General features: G+C 40.8%; 1 protein-coding gene across 1 annotated transcript in view; it reads left to right on the plus strand.

Moving 5' to 3' along the window:
- The window catches only part of Fmn2 (formin 2), a 315,696-nt gene extending 307,279 nt beyond the window's left edge, over positions 1-8,417 (plus strand). Inside the window, exons 17-18 of the mRNA XM_006993715.4 lie at positions 5,393-5,474; positions 6,975-8,417. Of these exons, the coding sequence (XP_006993777.3) occupies positions 5,393-5,474; positions 6,975-7,001 (109 nt within the window). The 3' untranslated portion in view covers positions 7,002-8,417. The remainder of the gene's footprint in view (positions 1-5,392; positions 5,475-6,974) is intronic.
- Positions 8,418-18,593: the final 10,176 nt, after the last annotated feature.

The raw sequence follows: 18,593 nt of genomic DNA on the forward strand, positions 1-18,593 counted from the left end.
CTGGCTCTGGCTGAATCAGTAACTTCATGTTCAATGAAGGACTGTCCCAAAAAGTAAGACGGCCATCTGAGGTCAACCTCTGGCCTTCAGACGCATGTGTTCATGAATGAGCATCAGCACTCATGCATGCACACAGCCACACAAGCAAATGCATATATTGCACATACACATGTGTAAACACAAAGTGTAACAGTATCTCCTCCTATCTTTACCTTAATGAACTTGTGTTGAGTGTTTACCATGAACAAGCCTTTTGCATGACACAACACAGTCTGGGTTTGCAATTCTTTAGAAGTTTTTCCTCTTCAGAATGTAGAGTTCTGATGCCATTTACAAGTCAGCCCCCTGGCCCCCTCACACTCTCAGATGTAGCTGTATGCCTTGTTTGTGGGAGCAGGGCATGAGGACGAGCTAGGAAGGCTTCTTGTAGATTCAGAAATACAATTCTTTTACCTAGTGCTAAACTCAGAATCATGATGTTATAATTGGGGTTGCCATTTAAGCCAGCTTAGTTATCTGGTTGTCTCTGCTAAAGAAGATAGAAATAGTAAAGCCTGAGGCAGGCTTTCTGGCTCTAGTGAGGAGAGTTTAGAGTTGCCATTCTAGAAAGAAACAAAATATCCAATATATACACAGTTAGGCACAGTACAGAAAGCCTGAATACCTTGTATACCTTAGGAGGCCTCCAGAGGGTAGCTCTGTGTCATGGTATGCTACAGCAGTGATGTGGCTAATGATGACTAGAGGATGCCACCAGATAGAGCTCTCTCTGTCTCTGTCTGTCTATCTGTCTCTGCCTCTCTCTCCCCCTCCCTCTCTCTCTCTCTCTCTCTCTCTCTCTCTCTCTCTCTCTCTCTCTCTCTCTCTCTCTCTCTCTCTCTCTTCTCTCCCTTCCCCTCCCTATCTTTTCTGCTTTAGGCAAAAATATTTTCTTAGCAAAAATTGTTTTACTCATATTGATCACCTTCTCTATGCCAAATGTGATTCCATATGCCTTTTGATCACTAGCTGCAATCAACTATTCTCTTAAAGGACAGAAAACACCACCCTTTCTGTGACAACTCCTAGTCCTCTCAGTAAGGAATGAGTATTTACTTTGGACATTTATGCAGAGATGCATAGTTTCCTTTGTTTCTGAAAGTTCATAGGCAACGATTACAGAAAAATATTAACATTAAATTTTACAGCCATTATCTACCATCTAATATCCCCTCTTCCTCTTAAAAGATAATGCCCCGTTTCCTGTTTTCTAGTCTCTGCTTCTTCTGTGTTTTTTTTTCTTAAATCACTAAAAATGATGAATGAGGGCTTTCTTTTTATTATCCTGTGATTAGATCTGCATACATTTTCTTTCTACTGTCTACATTGATGATGGGGTGTCATGATGGTTAAAATTAGCCTGTCAGTCATGGATGCCATCCTAACATCTTTACCTTTCTTTTTATTTAATTAAGAAAGTTAAATCTCAGTTAACAAATGTCCTGGCAGTTCACGTTCCCATTTCTGTGAATGTAGCCATGTTTAAAAGAGGAGATCATCAGTAATCATGCATAGAGCTGTCTGTGCCTCTCCACAATATTCATAGACTCTTCCAAACTGTTATCCCATTTCAATAAATAAAACGGAATCGAGAAAGAGCTACCAATCTGTCAATCCTGTCCCCAATTGATCCTTCCCTGGATTTTTCTTTTTCCCTTTTTGGATTCTTCCTTCTTTTCTTCCTTTCTCTCTCTCTCTCTCTCTCTCTCTCTCTCTCTCTCTCTCTCTCTCTCTCTCTCTCTCTTTCTCTCTCTCTCTCTCTCTCTCTCTCTCTGTCTCTCCCCCCTCTCTCTCTTTCTCTCTCTCTCTCTCTCTCTCTCTCTCTCTCTCTCTCTCTCTCCCTCCCTCCCTCCCTCCCCCCCCCCCTCCCTCCCTCCCTCCCTCCCTCCCTCCCTCCCTTCCTTCCTTCCTTCCTTCCTTCCTCATTGTTTCTTTCTTTCTTTGCTGCCAGTTCGGGCAGTCAATCTGAACTCCAGGGACGCATTCTTTTTTCCAGTCTCAAGTGTGAAGGGAAAGTCTTGCTATGGGAGTTATATTGAAATACAACTGGCATTTAGAAGGAGCAGCAGTTACTCAGCTCAGCAGTAGCAGGAGTCACTGAGAATGGAGATGACCGTGTTTAGTGGTGTTCTGATGAAGGAGGGAGCTGAGGAGGCCTTGGTGTCCTGTGAGGAAAGTCTAGGCAGAGTTTTCAGGCCCTAGTTAGAGAGCACTGTTTCTCAAAGGGGTGCTACTGTGGGACAGTCTTTCTGTATGCTGTGAATATATGTTTCTTCTATTGGTTAATAAATAAAGCTGCTTTGGCCTATGGTAAGGCAGAATACAAGCCAGATGGGAAATCCAAGCGGAGATACAGGGAAAAGAAAGTCAGAGTCAGCGCAGATACGATCCAGCTGCCCAAGGAATAAGATGCCAGCAGACCAGTAGTGCCACAGCCATGTGGCAAAATACAGATTAATAGAAATGGGTTAATTTAAGATGTAGTAGCCGTCTAGCAATAAGCCTGAGCCACAGACCGAACAGTTTGTAATTAATATTAAGCCTCTGAGTGTTTATTTGGGACCTAGTGGCAGCTGGACACAGGAAAACTTTTGGCTACATTGTGCTTACAGGCTGCCTGTGTCATATTTTCCCAGATGCTGTCTTTGGACCAGAGGGACTAGGTCCAAAAATTTAAGTGGACCTGGGGACTTGTGTTAAAGCAAAATTCTCCATGGAACAAGTGCAAAGTAGAGCAGCAGTCTATTTATCCTGGTGCTCAGTTCTCCAGCGTCCTAATTCATTCATGCATACATCTCTCAAAGTGCCTAAGATGAGATGATTGACACACAGGCACTAAGGCATAGGACAAAAAGCATTTGTAACATTTACCTTGTAGAGACCCTGTGGCAGGAGAAGAACAAACAACTCATGTTTTTGAAGTATGGTATGGTTTTCCTTGACTCTTCCTCCACCATTGTGTGTGTGTGACTTTATCTGTCGTATTTCTTTTCTTCCACCCTCAGTAACAACTTCTCTTTCCAAAATTATGAACTTTCTTGGTTGTTTGAAAATAAGACTCAACCCTCAAGATACTCATGAATGGTTTCTATAAACCCTGAATACCAATTGCAGAAGCCTCCTCTGGGACCTTATACAAATTCAGGGGCCGCCCATAGCACACCCTGTCATTATTTGCTTCTGCTCCTGTATGCCTCTGGCCTGGAGAGGTTGAACTGAATTGCCTGTGTACACCCCAGTGCCACCAGGACCTGACCTGGCGTTGCTGCTCCATCAATGATTGTCAAATGAACAAATGAGCCGGAAGGTCCCGTGACGCTGCCTTGACGCACGCTCTCTCCAGTCTTCATGGGCTCTACCTTAAGGAATGACTGGACTTCCTTTCATGTAAAATTAAATATGTTTGTATTAAAATCAGCTTCCTGTGATCCTAACCAAGATATGTTCCCGAGACCTGCTGTAAATAGAGCAGAGCGAACACCAGGAGGCTTTGGGGATCGAAATACTTGTGAAGTACATTTTTGTTTCATGTTATGAAATGTTTTAAAGAACTCCAGGCAAATTTAAAAGGGGGATCTACTGGATTTTGACTAAGTGCTTAAAAAAAAAAGAAGAAGAAGAACAAGAAGAACAAGAAGAAAAAAAAAAGTTCCCTTAATTCCCTATCCAAATACTTCAAGCTTAAATTTACTAGCAGCCATTTCAGAGGGAGATGGTGACTCTCAAGTCCTTGGTTTGTTATAGAGAAAATGTTTTTTGTCTTCAAATGTTTAGGGAGGGATTAAAGGGAATTTATGGCTTGGTGGGGAAGTAATAAACGTGGTAACAATGCAGTGTCTAAACTGTCACCAGTTTCTGGAATTACTGTCCACCCAACCAGCAGCAGTTTGGATCTAAAAGGAATTACTTTCACATAAGACTTGAGACGCCTGCCTGGATCAGTGGGTCATTCTATCGTTTCAGGAAGGTTGAATCAATTACACAGGAGATAAATTCTGTCGCTGGATCATTTGCCACAGGGCCCAAGAAACATATTCAAGATTTGTTTCTTTCAAGAAATTTAATCAACGTGAGGTATATTTTCTTAAGGTCAAGCCATGGCCTGTTCAGTTTCTCCTGACACACTTCATGTTTTAATTAATTTTATTTTTAAGGAAAAATCACAAGAAGTAAGAAGTAAATGAATCTGATAGGTCATGTTCTTTCTTGTTGTGCCTCTTTTTGTATTAATGGAGTCAGTCCTGCCTTCCAGGTTTATTGCAATTTCTTTAATTAAAAGCAGTTGTGACTTTGTATAATATATTGCAATTTGTAAAGAAATGATTGAGCAAAATGGCCTTTAGCCTTGGAAAGACTTTTCTGTAATCATAATGTAATGCTTTGGTGATTATGTCCTTTTATTATTTAAGGGCATCCCCAAGATTAGAGGTGATAGGATATTGGCAGTGTTCTACAGCAAGGTCAATGAATGCAAAACTCATCTCTAAACAGGGCCTTCTTCTAGGTAGTGTTTCTGATAGACACAGTGCATTTTTGCTTGGAGTGTATACACAAAAAGAAATCTTAAACATGTTAAAAATGTTACTTGAAATGGTGGTGCATCCTTGTAATCCCGGCACTTAAGAGGCTGCAACAAGATTGCAGAATCCAGAGCACAGAGCAACCTAAGTTCCTTGTGAGGTCGTATCTCGTAAAACAATGAGAAAGGTGATCACTGTGCAGTTGTTTGGGGTTTTTTTTGGGGGGGGGGCATCAATTAAATGATAATTGCTTCCATGTTTGATGAAGTTTAATTGTTAGAATGGCCCAGAAGTTTCATTCCAAATCTTTTTTATATGTAGGTGAGTTTGGTAGAGAGAAAATGAACCTGAAGTCATTTTAAGTCTTCATGTGAATTCTTTTTTTTTGGGGGGGGGGGTTTGAGACAGGGTTTCTCTGTGTAGCTTTGCGCCTTTCCTGGAACTCACTCTGTAGTCCAGGCTGGCCTCGAACTCACAGAGATCTGCCTGCCTCTGCCTCCCGAGTGCTGGGATTAAAGGCATGTGCCACCACCGCCTAGCCCATGTGAATTCTTGCATGGTCATTATTAATTATGAATATGTTTCTGAGTTATGTAGTAATTGATCCATTTTGTATGTATGTAATATAGCCCATCTTAGGATCCTCAGGCTTACATGAGTGAACTGCTCTATCTCCAACAGTTTCTATTTTAAAATCAAATATGAGAAGGCATTTCTGTGTGAATTTCCCAATAATTGAATTTAATGAGTTGAAGCTTGCCCTCTTGTTATAAAATAGGTTTCTGTGGTCATTGTGGGCTCCTATTTAAATCATTGTCTTCTTCCCCATTCAGAGTCAAAGAAGCTGAGGAAGTGTGTAGGCAGAAGAAAGGAAAATCACTCTACAAAGTAAAACCAAGACACGACTCTGGGATTGTAAGTATTGACTATTCTTGGTTTTTTATCATCAGTATGTGATGTCTTTTCTGTTGAACCCTGTCTTTACAATATGCACAAATTTATATTATAATATCTCAGTCATTTTATCTTATGTTTGGATAAATAATGAACTTCTAATTTGAACAGTCTTTTCTTTATATCTTTAATCGGAACTTTGTAGTTGACTTAGTTTCAAAGTTGGGCATTTAACATTTGATAATCAAGATAAATGTAAGCATGGACATATGTGAGGGCCTATGTCCACTGCTAGGGACGTGAAATAGCCTATACTACTTAATAATACATGAGTTACAGGCTATTTATGCACTTTAACCCAGAGTGACTAATAGGAGGTTTGCTGCATAAAACTCAATAGGAAATGACATGCTCTCTCAAGTAGGCTGTTTGGAGTCTCTGGCCCAGAGACTGATCTAAAACGCTAATAAGATTCCTCCTTGGCCAAGTCCTCCATTACAATAAAACACCGAGCTGTGTACCCTCTGAGAGAAATGTTGGTTACAATGGTGAATTCTCCCTTCTGGTACTGTGGAAGTTTTGTTGAAGGCTTTGAAGGTGTCATACATCCCCTATTGCCAGGGTAAGTAAATAATGCTGGTTTAAGTGAAAGTTTAGGACATCAAATAAAATCATCTTGAGATTTATGTTTAATTATGTATGGTATTTAATTATTAGGATATTTAATTATTTATGGTATTTATGGGTATGTGCATGTGGATACAGGTACCTGAGGCGGTGAGAAAGAGGCTTTGGATCCTCTGGAACTGTAGTTTCAAAGGGTTGTGAGCCCCTCGGTATAGGTTCTGAGAACTGAACTCTGGGCCTCTACAAAAGCAGTGAAGGTCTTAACTGTTGAGCCATCTCTCCAGCTCACGTTGAAACATTTTGAATTAGATTAGTATAACATCGTTTAAATGAAATGGATAGTTAAGATAACTCAAACTGCCTTGGATTAAGTAACCCTGTTTAGAAAGTAGTTCTATCTTCAGGTGAAATTTATTTTTCTGTCAGTTTTTCTGTATTAAAATTAGTCTTATCTAATGATAAATTTGCCTGTGTTATTTTATGATCAAAGCTTAATAAATCTGTATTGAATAAGAGGAATGATGATTAGCTAACCCTGATGAGGCTGTTAGGTGGAAGAGAATTGAAACCTGCCAACCATGAAAGCAAACCACTGGTTCTGCTTCCGTATTCATGCCTGTGCATGTAGGATCTGGAATGCCAGGGTTGGGCCAGCCCCACTTCACATACGTTACGAGTTAAACTTTAAAGACTGACTTTCTCAAAAGCATTTGATAATTTGTTTCGATGAAAACTATTTTAAGATGAAACAGATATAATGTGTGTAAAGCTTCTTGAATGAATTATTCTTTCGCCTTTATCCAGAGAATTTAATCGAAATAAAAATCTTATTCGGGCTGCTCTAAGCTCCTTCCTTTTTTATTTTTTAATCCTACCTGGTATATTTGTTTACAGAAAGCAAAGATAAGCATGAAAACCTGAGCTGTGAACAGTGGAACAAAACAAGTCATCGAAACAACTTCCACAGCATCCACCTGACCTGAGAGGGCAGTAAACTACACCAGTTTGATCATTTTTCCTCCGAATCTCCTGCATAATCTTCCATGTTTTCTAGAAAGTTTATTGATTGTTGGATTTTCCTGTATGTTGTTTTAAAATTGCAAAAGCAGTACACCCGTGGAGCATTAGAACCCTTTTCTTTTTGTAAACGTTCTGGTGTTATCCCTAGAGACCGAAGCGGCACGTCTAAGAAGCACTATCACATTAACTCTGAACATGCTGAACCTTAACCTACGATTTCCTTTCCTGAGATTCTCTCCCTTGTCACAACAAAACATCTTCCTTTCTACTTACAACCAGAACTCCACATCAATGTGACTAGAGTTGTGGATAAATGTTATTCCTGGTGAATTCTTTGTATCCACTTTACTTCTACTTACACATTTTCTATTTTGAGAAGTAAGTAGTATCTATATGTCATGACTGATGCTTTCCCAACTCTTAAGTTGCTCTCTATAATATGTCCCTTGAGACCCTATGAAGAACTGGTCTGCAGCAGAGGTAAATGAAATCAGAAGACTTTCCTTTGTATCTTACACGATGATACTTAACACACACACACACACACACACACACACACACACACACACATACTCACACACACAAGAGTCACTTAATATTTTCAAGAATTTGAATAAGTGAAGCTCATGAAATTGTGAGATTTATTTTTTGATGACTATCCTAAAAAATAAATGAGTTAGATCTATCTGGACCTTGTTAAGTAAAAGACTTGCCTGAGTATTTTGGCATGATTGGGTTGTGTGCATGTGTTGCAGCAGGTGATTTACAGCTATGATGTGAGGATGCATTCATCCTGCATCTAAAGGGATCTAGGGAAGGATTTTAGTCACTCTACTGTCAGGGAACATGGATACGTTTCCCATTCTTTCTGAGGATATTTTGAAGTCAGCTCATAATGCATTAAGGCAGTTTTGTATACGGTAATAGTTGTTCTTTTAAATTGCTGCTAATAATATTGGTTGAAAGTTATGGTTGTAGAAAAAAGGGAAAATTCATTGCTCTTGCAAACCAGTTATGGACAGCAACTTAAAAAGATGAATAATGTTCTAAATCCTAGCTATACTTGTATTTATGGAAAGTATGACCTCTTTCCTTTGACTTTGTGTTTGAAGTGCAAAGGAGCAGTAGTGTTTAATTTTCTTCTGTTGTTGTTTTGTAGTTCTCCTGCCCTCAGTCCTCCAATGTGTATATTACCACTCTTCAATGAAGTCATAGGGCATTTAACAAAGATCGCTATGTGCAATACTGTATTTTAGTGTTTCTATTTCAATTTTTTAGGATGTTAATTTATATGAAAATAAAATGAATAATAAAATATTTCTGTGTCACTTTGTGTGCATATCCTGTATGTATATTTAGAAAATATAGACATTGTGTTCAACTTTTACAGGGTATAGGGGTGGGAACTAAGTTGTCTAAACATTCACATGTACAAAAGAGCATGAGCATCACTCATTTCGAAAATCTGAAGGTTAAGTCTATCATGATAGAGTAAGAAATACTGATAAAATATTGACTCTTTTTATACAGTTGTTTTCTTTTCTGAGCTCCAGCAAACAACCTAGTTTTCTAGTATCCATTTCCAAGTGGATACTGTACTGTAAAATGTATCCTATGCAAGACCAGACTCAGCTTGTTATCTTGTCCCTCCAAACTCCTCATTCTTCTGTGTTGTCCATCTCAGATACTCCAACCTCAGAAACAGGAAGCATCCTTTATATCTCACTTTTCCTTGAGTCCCTCATTGACTCAACTGCCAACATTATTAGTTGTGCTTGGTTGAAGATGTACCCATTTTCCTCCCTCTTTGCTGGGGTACTTAGTTCAAAAACTGGTGTGCACTACCTTGATAGCCATGTTAGTTAATTCTTTTCCTCTTGGCATTGATAGAAATACCCAAGAAAAGCAACTTACAGAAGTTATTTGATTTGGCTCACAGTTTAAGGGGATACAGTTGTCAATTGCAGAAGCATAATAAGGCAACTGGTCACAGTGCTTCTCCATTCATGAATAAGAAAAGAAAAAAGATGACAGCTTGTTCTCAGCTCATTTTCTCCTTTTTATTCAGTGTAGCACCTCGGCCAATGGAATGATAGTGCTATCACATTGAGGGTGGCTATTCCCATTCCATTTAACCCAGTCTAAATGCTCCCTTGCAGGCATGCTCAGATGTTTGTCTCCTAAATGATCTTAGAACCTGCCAAGTTTGCAATCAATATTAACATCACAATATCTATCAACTGCTGTCATAAACATTTGCTTTACACCAGTTCTTACCTACACATCAGACCCATTCTTGCTCAAAAATAGTCATATACATCAAAATATGTCATCTCACATTATCCAAAATCTTGACTGTAGCTGACAGAGCCATCAGATGCCTTGGGTTATAACTCTCTGCTCAGAGCATTTGAATTCCAGCCACTGCATGGATTATAGAATAAATGTAATGGTCATTTATTACAATGGCTTATAGGCTGTGGTCCAGCTAGTCCAACAATGGCTGTCTACCAATGGGAGATCCAAGAATCCAGTAGTTTTTCAGTTCGTGAGGCTGTATGGTCTTCAGTATACATCAGGGATAGGCTCTAATGCCAGTGAAGGAATGGACTTGCAAGTGAGAGGGAGTGCAAGCAGGCAAAGAGTTAAAGCTTCCTTCTTCCACATCCTTTACACAGGCTGCCAGCAGAAGGTGTGGCCCAGATTAAAAGTGGATCTTCCCACCTCAAAAGATCTGGATTAAAGGTTTATCTTCCCACCTCAAAAGATCCCATTAAAAGTGGTCTTTCTACTTCAAATGATTTAATTAAGAAAAAGAATCGCTCACAGGTGTACCTAGACACTTGGATTTTACTTAATTTCAAGATGTATTCCAGCTGAAAACAAAGAATAGCCATGACAAGTTCACACCTTGTCAACTTTGACACACAATCATATCTCCTTATGCTATGCTTCATTTCCGTACAAGAACAATAGTGGGGTCATAATTATACCTACCATGATGTAGTAACTATCCCTTGTACAACCACAAATGCATTATAAATTTTAGAACAGGTGACAATGTGCAAAGGAGAGACCCAAAGCCGATTCCTTATAAGTAACATAGGCACAAAAAAAAAAATGTGGAAGAATTTCCTGTACTTTAAAAAACACAATGCTGTGAGCTTAAAGTTTTGAATTTCTAAATATTTCTAAAAAGATTAAATGTATTTTTAAAAAGGATAGGCATACATGGTAGAGAGGAAGGGACAGGACAGCCAGGGATGGTGCATGAAAAGATGAGTCTCTCTGCAAGGTAACAGAAAATAGTCATGTCCCATAGGGGCAGTAGGACCAAGCCAAAGCCTAGGACCACTGATGCAGGCTTCTCTGCAATAGCTATCCTGGATGCCCTTGGATATTACTGATATCTCATGTTTGCTGGCAGGAGAAATCAGACCAAACTGGGCAACATCTACAGCACAGTATCTTCAGTGTCGCCACCACATAGAAACTCAGTGACACCAAAAAAGGCTATATGCAGATCAGAATGACTGAACATCATATCAATAACTACACATCAAAAAAGGGAGAGGAAACAATTACCTTCAGATCCTTTTAGACAAGCTACACTTCCTAAGCACACAAGCAAAGTATCGACGAGGAAGACTAGGCCTGCTGAAGAAACAGAGCAAGTTGTATTTTAGTGCCCATGAAGAAATCTGAAGTAGCTAATCACTGGGATATAAAAGACAAAATTCCATGAGCTGAATGAATTCTAGAAGGACATGAGTGAATTGACAACTGGTGAGCAGGGCAGTAGTGCTGAGGAATTCACTGGGATTATGACTCACAAAGACAAAACACTGGTAATGTCCAGGAGACATCAGAAGTCACATGAGAGAGAGAGACTCAGGAAGGACCCCAGAAGAATAAAATGGAGAAAGGTTCAGCCAGAACCTTTGGTTCAAGAAACAATGGCTGAGAGTTTTCTAGAATCAAAGAATGGTCTTTGCTTGAGAACACAAATGCCAGACCAAATAAATACCAATAATTTTGGCCTTGAAAACACATCACCTACAGCAGTTTTCCTAAAAGCAAGGAAGAAAATGGTTAGGAGGTATCTCAAAAACAGCAAGTCAAGACATCAAAGGAGATACATGTTTTCAGAATTTGAAAACCAAGAGTGTACTATCCAAAACCTCACAGGGAAGTTGTTCAAGGGCACGTGCCAGCAAGGAAAGCAGAAGACTTGGACGTCAGAGATCACAGAGGGCACAGGAATTCGTGCAGTAAATCAACTCCAGACTGTAAACAATAACAAGTCATTTTTGTGTTTATAAAAGATTAAGAATAAGATGGCTGGGAAATTTTAAGAAACAAATTCAAACATGCTAAAAATTTTGCCTTATTCTCTTTGTGTAATTCAATAAATTCTGGGTTGCTAATATGCACCAGAAACTGCTGTCTGCCTTGGGAATAACAGACACATAGGAAGTGTCTTATCCACATAAAACCTACATTCTAGGATAGAGGAGTATAAGCAGAAATCTGGTATAAATAATACCAGGTTCTGTGGTACCTCACAGGGATGAACACCCTTCAGAGTAGAAATGGATATTCCTATGGCTAGAAAACTTCCTTGAACCAGCACTATCCCCAGACAAACACATGTATGTTACATGAGCTTTGAAACAAAATACAAAGAGCAGACAAGCATGTTGAATGTGTTTTAGGACTTGTTGCAAACATGTTTAAGTATATATACCATTTGGGGGATATTCATCACAAAAATAGAAATACTGAAAAGAGGAGGGAAAAGCTTATTAAAGTGAAGGTCAGAATGTTTATTTAAAAAATACCAAAATATGGTTTTAAAAAAGTATAGTTAATAGATAGGGGGATTGGGGCTAGGAAAAGACTGTTAAAGGCTTGGAAAGTCCAATGCATACATTGCCCAAGTTATTCCCTTGTCTTTACTGCTTCCACCTTCCCAGTCAGCCAGCGAACTCAGACACTTGGGCAGGGGGAGTGTCTGTCTGTCTTTCTTTCTTTTTTTTTTTTTCTTTTTCTTTTTCATGAAATGCATCTTCACTTAACACTGTGGAAGCAAAGGAAGAAAGAACTGTAATGATTTAAAATGCTGGGGAGGTGGGTCCTGTACCCTGTCTTCTCTCAGAAATCATCCCAAAGCAACACAGAGCAAAAATGTGTTTATCTTTGACTCAAATTAGAGGTATCAAAAACCCAAAGTAGAAAATGTATGGGAAGTCTTCTGTTGTGTGGCTGGGAGGTGACGAAGAGAGGATGCCCCTGGAGACCTTCTTTTTCAGAGGGAAGCTACATTCCTCAATGTCATCTAAGCTCCTCTGTGTGAAACCATCAATGGTGCTGGGTACACAGATCAGGGTGGGTATTAAGAATCCTTGAACTAACTAACTCTCTCTCTCTCTCTCTCTCTCTCTCTCTCTCTCTCTCTCTCTCTCTCTCTCTTCCTTTCTCTGCACAATGTCTGGCTGTGGGTCTCTGTATTTGTTCCCATCTGCTGAAGCTGTGTGTACAGCAGAATGTCATTAGGAGTCAATTCGTCACTATGGTTTTTGTTGTTGTTTTAAGACGCATAGTATTTGCTTTTACCCCAGGTCCCTGGGCTATCTAATCTCTGGTTCTTAGTCACCCAAGCAGTGTTAGGTATGGGTTCCATGTCGTAGAGTGGGCCGTAAGTCAAATCACAAAGAGGTGATGGAAGAAGCCCAGGAATGAGAGAAGGAATGCTATGTAGCACCTGAGCTCTGGCTTCATGTGCAGCATGGGAAGGAGAGAGCTTGGTTACCTTAGGAAAGTGCTTGTTTAACGTACTTGAAGTTCTGGGCTCTATCCTCAACAGTGCAGGAACTGGGTCATATCCCAGTACTTGGGAAACAGAAACAGGAGAATAAGAACTTCAAGATCGTCCTTTGCTACACAGAGAATTCAAGGTTAGCCTGGTATGTGTGAAACCTGTCTTTAAAAGAGAAGGAAAATACACACACACACACACACACACACACACACACACACACACACACACACACACACATACGTACTCACACACAAGCACAGCTCTCTCCCCAATCTACACCACCAACAAATAGCTAGTGTGGGTAAACATACTGCTCTAAACAAACCAATCACTATTTTTCAAAGAGAATACTGTGGACCAACTCATTTACGAATAATAATAAATATACTTCAATGTGAGCAAATATTTGGAAGAGCTTGAAGATGCAAGGATTATTCTTGGAGGTTTAGATGATCTTATGAAGGTTTGCATATTATAATACATGTGTATGAATAATGTACATCCATGAGAAAATTATTAGAACTAAAATTCAAGTAAATCAGCATCAATCACTTTTGAAGAAAATGTTTGACTACTATGACCATGTCCTTAATGATGGAATGCCTGTGAAGGTAAAGTCAGCCTGGGCATAACACAAAAGCATTAACAATGCTATCCCTAGGACTGCAGTATCGTTAGTGGCAGAGCATTCACCTAGTATGAATACGGCCCTAGGCCTGCCATTATGAAAAGGTAATGGAAGGATCTCAGCAAGGATGAAGAACAAGACCAGTATGTCTACGTTTTTGATACTGCATCACTATTCTGGTAATGGAGGAAAAATTAACAGGTATATAATTGTAAGGGATGGGGTACTTTGTATTTGTTATCAAGCAGTATACATAACCAGGAAGCAGGAAGTAACCATTAAGCTACTAAAGACAATAACTGCATGTCATAACCTCACTAAGCCCAAATCTGACCACAGAGATCAGGAGCATATATCTATACACAGGGCATTTAGTAAGAAGATACAATGAGAAAAGTTCTCCACTCACAAAGGCAACCAGAAGCTGGGGAGTGAGGGCAGCTCAGTGGCAGAGCATATGCCTGCCCCACAGTGAGGCCCTGGGTTCTAGTCCCATGCCACTGTGGTGATATATTATGTCTCCAATAAATTGTGTATCATAATAAAACTTATCTGGGGTCAGAGAACAGAACAGCCACTAGATTAGACACAGAGGCCAGACAGTGGTGGCACACATCTTATAATCCTAGCATTCTGGAGGCAAAGATCCATCCAGATCTCTGTGAGTTCAAGGCCACACTGGAAACAGAGCCAGGCATGATAGCACACACCTTTAATCCCAGGATTTGAGATCTCATGTCTTGCTTGGGAAAGACACATACCTTTAACGCCAGGAAGTGATGGCAGGAAGCAGAAAGGTATATAAGGCACTGAGGACCAGGAACTAGATGCTTTTAAGCTTTTAGACGTTTAGCAGCAGTTCAGCTGAGATCCATTTGGATGAGGACTCAGAAGCTTCCAGTTTGAGGAAACAGGATTGGCTGAGATGTTGGAGACTGAGGTTGGCTGTAGCTTGTTCTGTCTCTCTGATCTTTCAGAATTTACTCCAATATCTGGCACTGAGTTGTTTTTTTTTATTAATAAGACCATTTTAAGATTCGTGTTACACACCACCAAAAGAAGCAACAACAACAACAACAAAAATAAAACTATAAGGGCTGTATAGAAACAATTGAGAGAGCCATCCAACTCCCTCCCCCCACCAAAAAAAGTAGAAATGATCAGACAATGTCAGTGCTCTTTAAAGAAATCTGTAGATTCCAAGCAATCCAAATAAAACATTAACAGAGCATTTGAATTCAGCTATGGAGAGTTTCTGGGGCAATGCTGACTGCTCCTCTAAAGTCAAAGCTGATGTTTAAGAAGAAAACAAAAAGGGGTTTGTCTTGCTTGTTTTCAGCTTTGACACAATTTGAAGAACAAATGAATATTGATGTGTTTTATGATTAATGTTTTGGAATTTATTTCCAAATATCTTATTTCCAATATCAAGCATGTTCATCTGGTCCATTATGTTTAACCAAGGGGAAATACACTGGAGGCCATTTATGGTGGCCCATGTATTATAGCAACCCTGTCAGATGTCATGCCCAAGGGAGATGAACAAAATTCTTTCGGGCCTGGGAAATGACTCAGTAGATAAGGGTGTATGCTACCAAGCATGATAACCTGATTCCCATCTCTAGATCCCCAGAAGTGGAAGGAGAGAACCAATTCTCACAAAGTTTTCCTCTGCCCTGTGCAGGTGAGCCAGGGTAGACACATTCCTGTACAAGCTGGGGCACACACATACACTCATGCACATGTGTGTGCACATGCATGCAAAGGGAGCTTAGGGAGAAGAAAAGACAGTCACTGCTAGGAAAATGAAGAGCTGGAATTTTCTATGGCAGCAGCTATACACAGGAGCCAGAAGCACTGGGTGGGAAAGAAGGGGGGTGCTGCTGAGGTGAAGGGTCACTGTTTATTTCAGGCCCCATGTAGGTAGCCCTTCCTGAGGAATGTTACTCATTTCCTCTGATTTCTTCTTCCTCATCATTGAAAGAAGCATTTTCCATGGTTACTTTGCCCCCTAGTCCTCCCAGCTCTGTTAGGAGTCTTATCTATGTTTGTAGACTTGGTCATGACCTTTTCACTTCCATATCTTTCCCCCATCTGGCTTTTAGTTCAAATCCCAGTTGTATTTCTTCAAACGGGGAGGAAATTCCTTTATGTTTTCACTGTAGATCCAACAGTCTCAGAAGCCCACATCATCATCTGTCAATACCAGGGCCTTGGGATTCCCATGTCCTGCTCTCCCATAGTATCTTACCACTAGATCTACCAAGTATCCTCCACAGTTGCCTCTTTCTTTCAGATTCAATTATTTAATCAAGTCTGGCCCCAAATTACCAGGCTATGTTCTTACAAGAACCTCTGAGTTGGCCAGTCTGGATATGAGTTCTATACCCTCATATTGTCCTGCATATTTTGATTAAAACCTAGGTCAAATACGTCAGGAATCTATTTCCTGTAAGAGCAAGTAGAGTTTTCCCTGCTGGTCTCTCTCAGTGGCTTCTATGATCCCTTTACCTCTTGGCCCACCCCCATGCCTTGCCCTAACACTTTCTAGGATGACCATTGCAGTACTCTCTGCCCAGATACTTCAGGGATAAAAGACCATCTCATCTCACCCAAACTCAAGCTCAGAGAAAGTATCACTGTCCAATAGTTCACAGCCAGATCCCTCCTTTTCCATGGTTTCCCAGAGTGTAATGTCTACCTCCTCCTAGAGATGCCATATAGGCAGTGATTGGCTGATATAGATCACAAAGGCCTCACTTCAATTTAGGACAACACTAAAATACCATCCCAGTCCCATAATTCTCCATAGAATCAGACAAGGCCTCAGTTGGAGTTGGAATCAGATAAGCTTTTTCAGTGCACAATCTGATTTTCCTCACTGCCATACAGGATCATGTGCATTGAGAATTCCTAAAAAAGCTATTCAGAACTCCTTGTCCCAAAGTTGGGAAATCAATCTAAGATGGGCAGTTGCAGAATTGGGTGGCCCGAGGAAGGCCAAAGTAACAGGGGATTTGGAAGTGGGTCAATTGTCAGTCAGTTGGCAAGACAGTGGCGGGCATGCAGTAATGTGCATTGCTGAGAGTTCCCCTGGGTAAGCTAACACTGATAGCTAGCTGGTGGAAGGACTCACTAGCTGGTCTTAAAAGTTATGAGGGACAGAGTGGACACAGGGACTCTGGGAATGGATACCTATTTCAAATGACATTTATTTGTTGAAGAGATAATAAAAGACTCAGGATGATTAATTACTAATTTATGCAAAATGTGATGACTATAAATAGGGTCTCTTTGGAAACATCTCATAATTCCCTTTGTTACTACGCTCAAAAGGAGGTCTTGGTTGATGAGAAATACACATTCAGAGAAGTTCGCTTCCTCGGCCCTTGGAAGGAGCCTGTGCCTGGGTGAAGGTCCTCATAGGTCTCATAAATTGGGGCAGGAGTATGTGGGTCCATGCAGTGGAGAATCTCAAACTCTCAAACTCCACTAAATCAGGCAGACCTGTGTGTGGGTTTGGTTCCATCCCTGCTGTAAAATGTCTGACCAGCTAAGAAGTCGTGTGGCCATTTCCTCTGAACCAGAACATCACCTCCTGGAGGGAAGAAGAAAGTTTATGATTGTCAGTGGAGACCATCACCTACCTGTCTCCCAACTGGGTACTTGTCTGGCCCTCCCTCCCTCCAAGAATGACGTGGGCAAACAGGGAGGAATGTTCAAACGGGAGCTGCTGTATTGCTCATTCAGATTAACTACCTTAAATGGATTAGATAACTTTGAACAGATGGCCGCTCTCGGATTGGACAATTTCAGAACAGAACTTCAGGTTGGAACTCTTAGTAGCAGCAGGATGCTAGCCAAGAGCTGTTGGAGCACTGAGAAAATGTCACCTGTGGGCAGTGTCTCGCAGAGCAAGTCTGCAGAAAGCAGCAAATGGGGGGATGGGTCTTCTGTCCTGGGCAGGTCTCAAAGGCTGGAAGCAGCTGCAGAAGCATGGGGTTGTTCGGACTGAGGCGGGGATGAATGCATTACTTGCAGCTATTGATCAAGACCTGAAGGCTGGCTTGATCAAACTCCCCGCTGGGAGACTCAGTTGGGGGAGCCTTGTCCATCTGTGGCAAGTCTTGAAAGCCATCTTCTTTCTCGTCCTCCTCTGTCCAGCTCTCGGTGTTTCCTTCACACTGAAGTCTCAAGGCATCCAAATTTATTTTGAACTAGGTGGGTGCTTACTGGTTGAGTTTGGGTATGCAAATAAGGTGAAAAATGGGACCAACTAAGGAAGAGCTGTTAAAAAGTTTGCCTATACCAGGTACTACTGTGATCCTTGCAGGCCTTTGCCTGATGCTTCCTACATTCAAGGATCTGTTTGTCCATTTTGTTCAGTGGAGGCTTTCACTCAACTAGGAGTATTTGTTCTTTTGATTTGTTTGTGTCTGATGCTCTCTGGCCTTGAGTTTTGAGCTGGAGTTCCCTTCCTGTCAGAGCCCTGACTCAGGTGGGCAGCAGCATTCAGGAAGGCAAGGGCTCCTACCCCTATCAGTAAAACTTGGAGACTACAAAATAGGAGACTCAGGAAGCTCAGATAGATACAAGACCCATGAGGCCCCTCTCCAAGATTATGTGGACAGCAACTAATTGCTGGGGGTTAGGAGACTCCTCAGTGGAGCTGTGTGAGCATTGGACAGGCACCTGCAAAAATATCACCGTTTGGACCCATCACCCTTATTGGAGTGTGCTGTTCAGTAATACAAAAGAGTCACCCATTCTCTTATAAGTAAGCCCTCATCCATTCTCCTTTAAGTAACCCCCAAAACTCATCAGTTTACCAAGTTAGGCAAGAATAGAAGAGTTTCTTTGATCTGATATTAACACTCAATCTGAGGTGAGCAGACAGTTCATGTCTCTCTGGAAAAAGTCACACAATGCTGGGAAATGAGGAGAACACAGAGAAGATGCTGTGATACTCGGAGAAAGCAGCCCAGCAATGATGGGGTCCTGGGCTGCTGGGTTGAAAAGGGGAAGCTGACCATTAAGATAAGGG

Source organism: Peromyscus maniculatus, chromosome 11 (assembly GCF_049852395.1).
Source record: "Peromyscus maniculatus bairdii isolate BWxNUB_F1_BW_parent chromosome 11, HU_Pman_BW_mat_3.1, whole genome shotgun sequence".
Classification (NCBI taxonomy): Eukaryota; Metazoa; Chordata; class Mammalia; order Rodentia; family Cricetidae; genus Peromyscus; species Peromyscus maniculatus.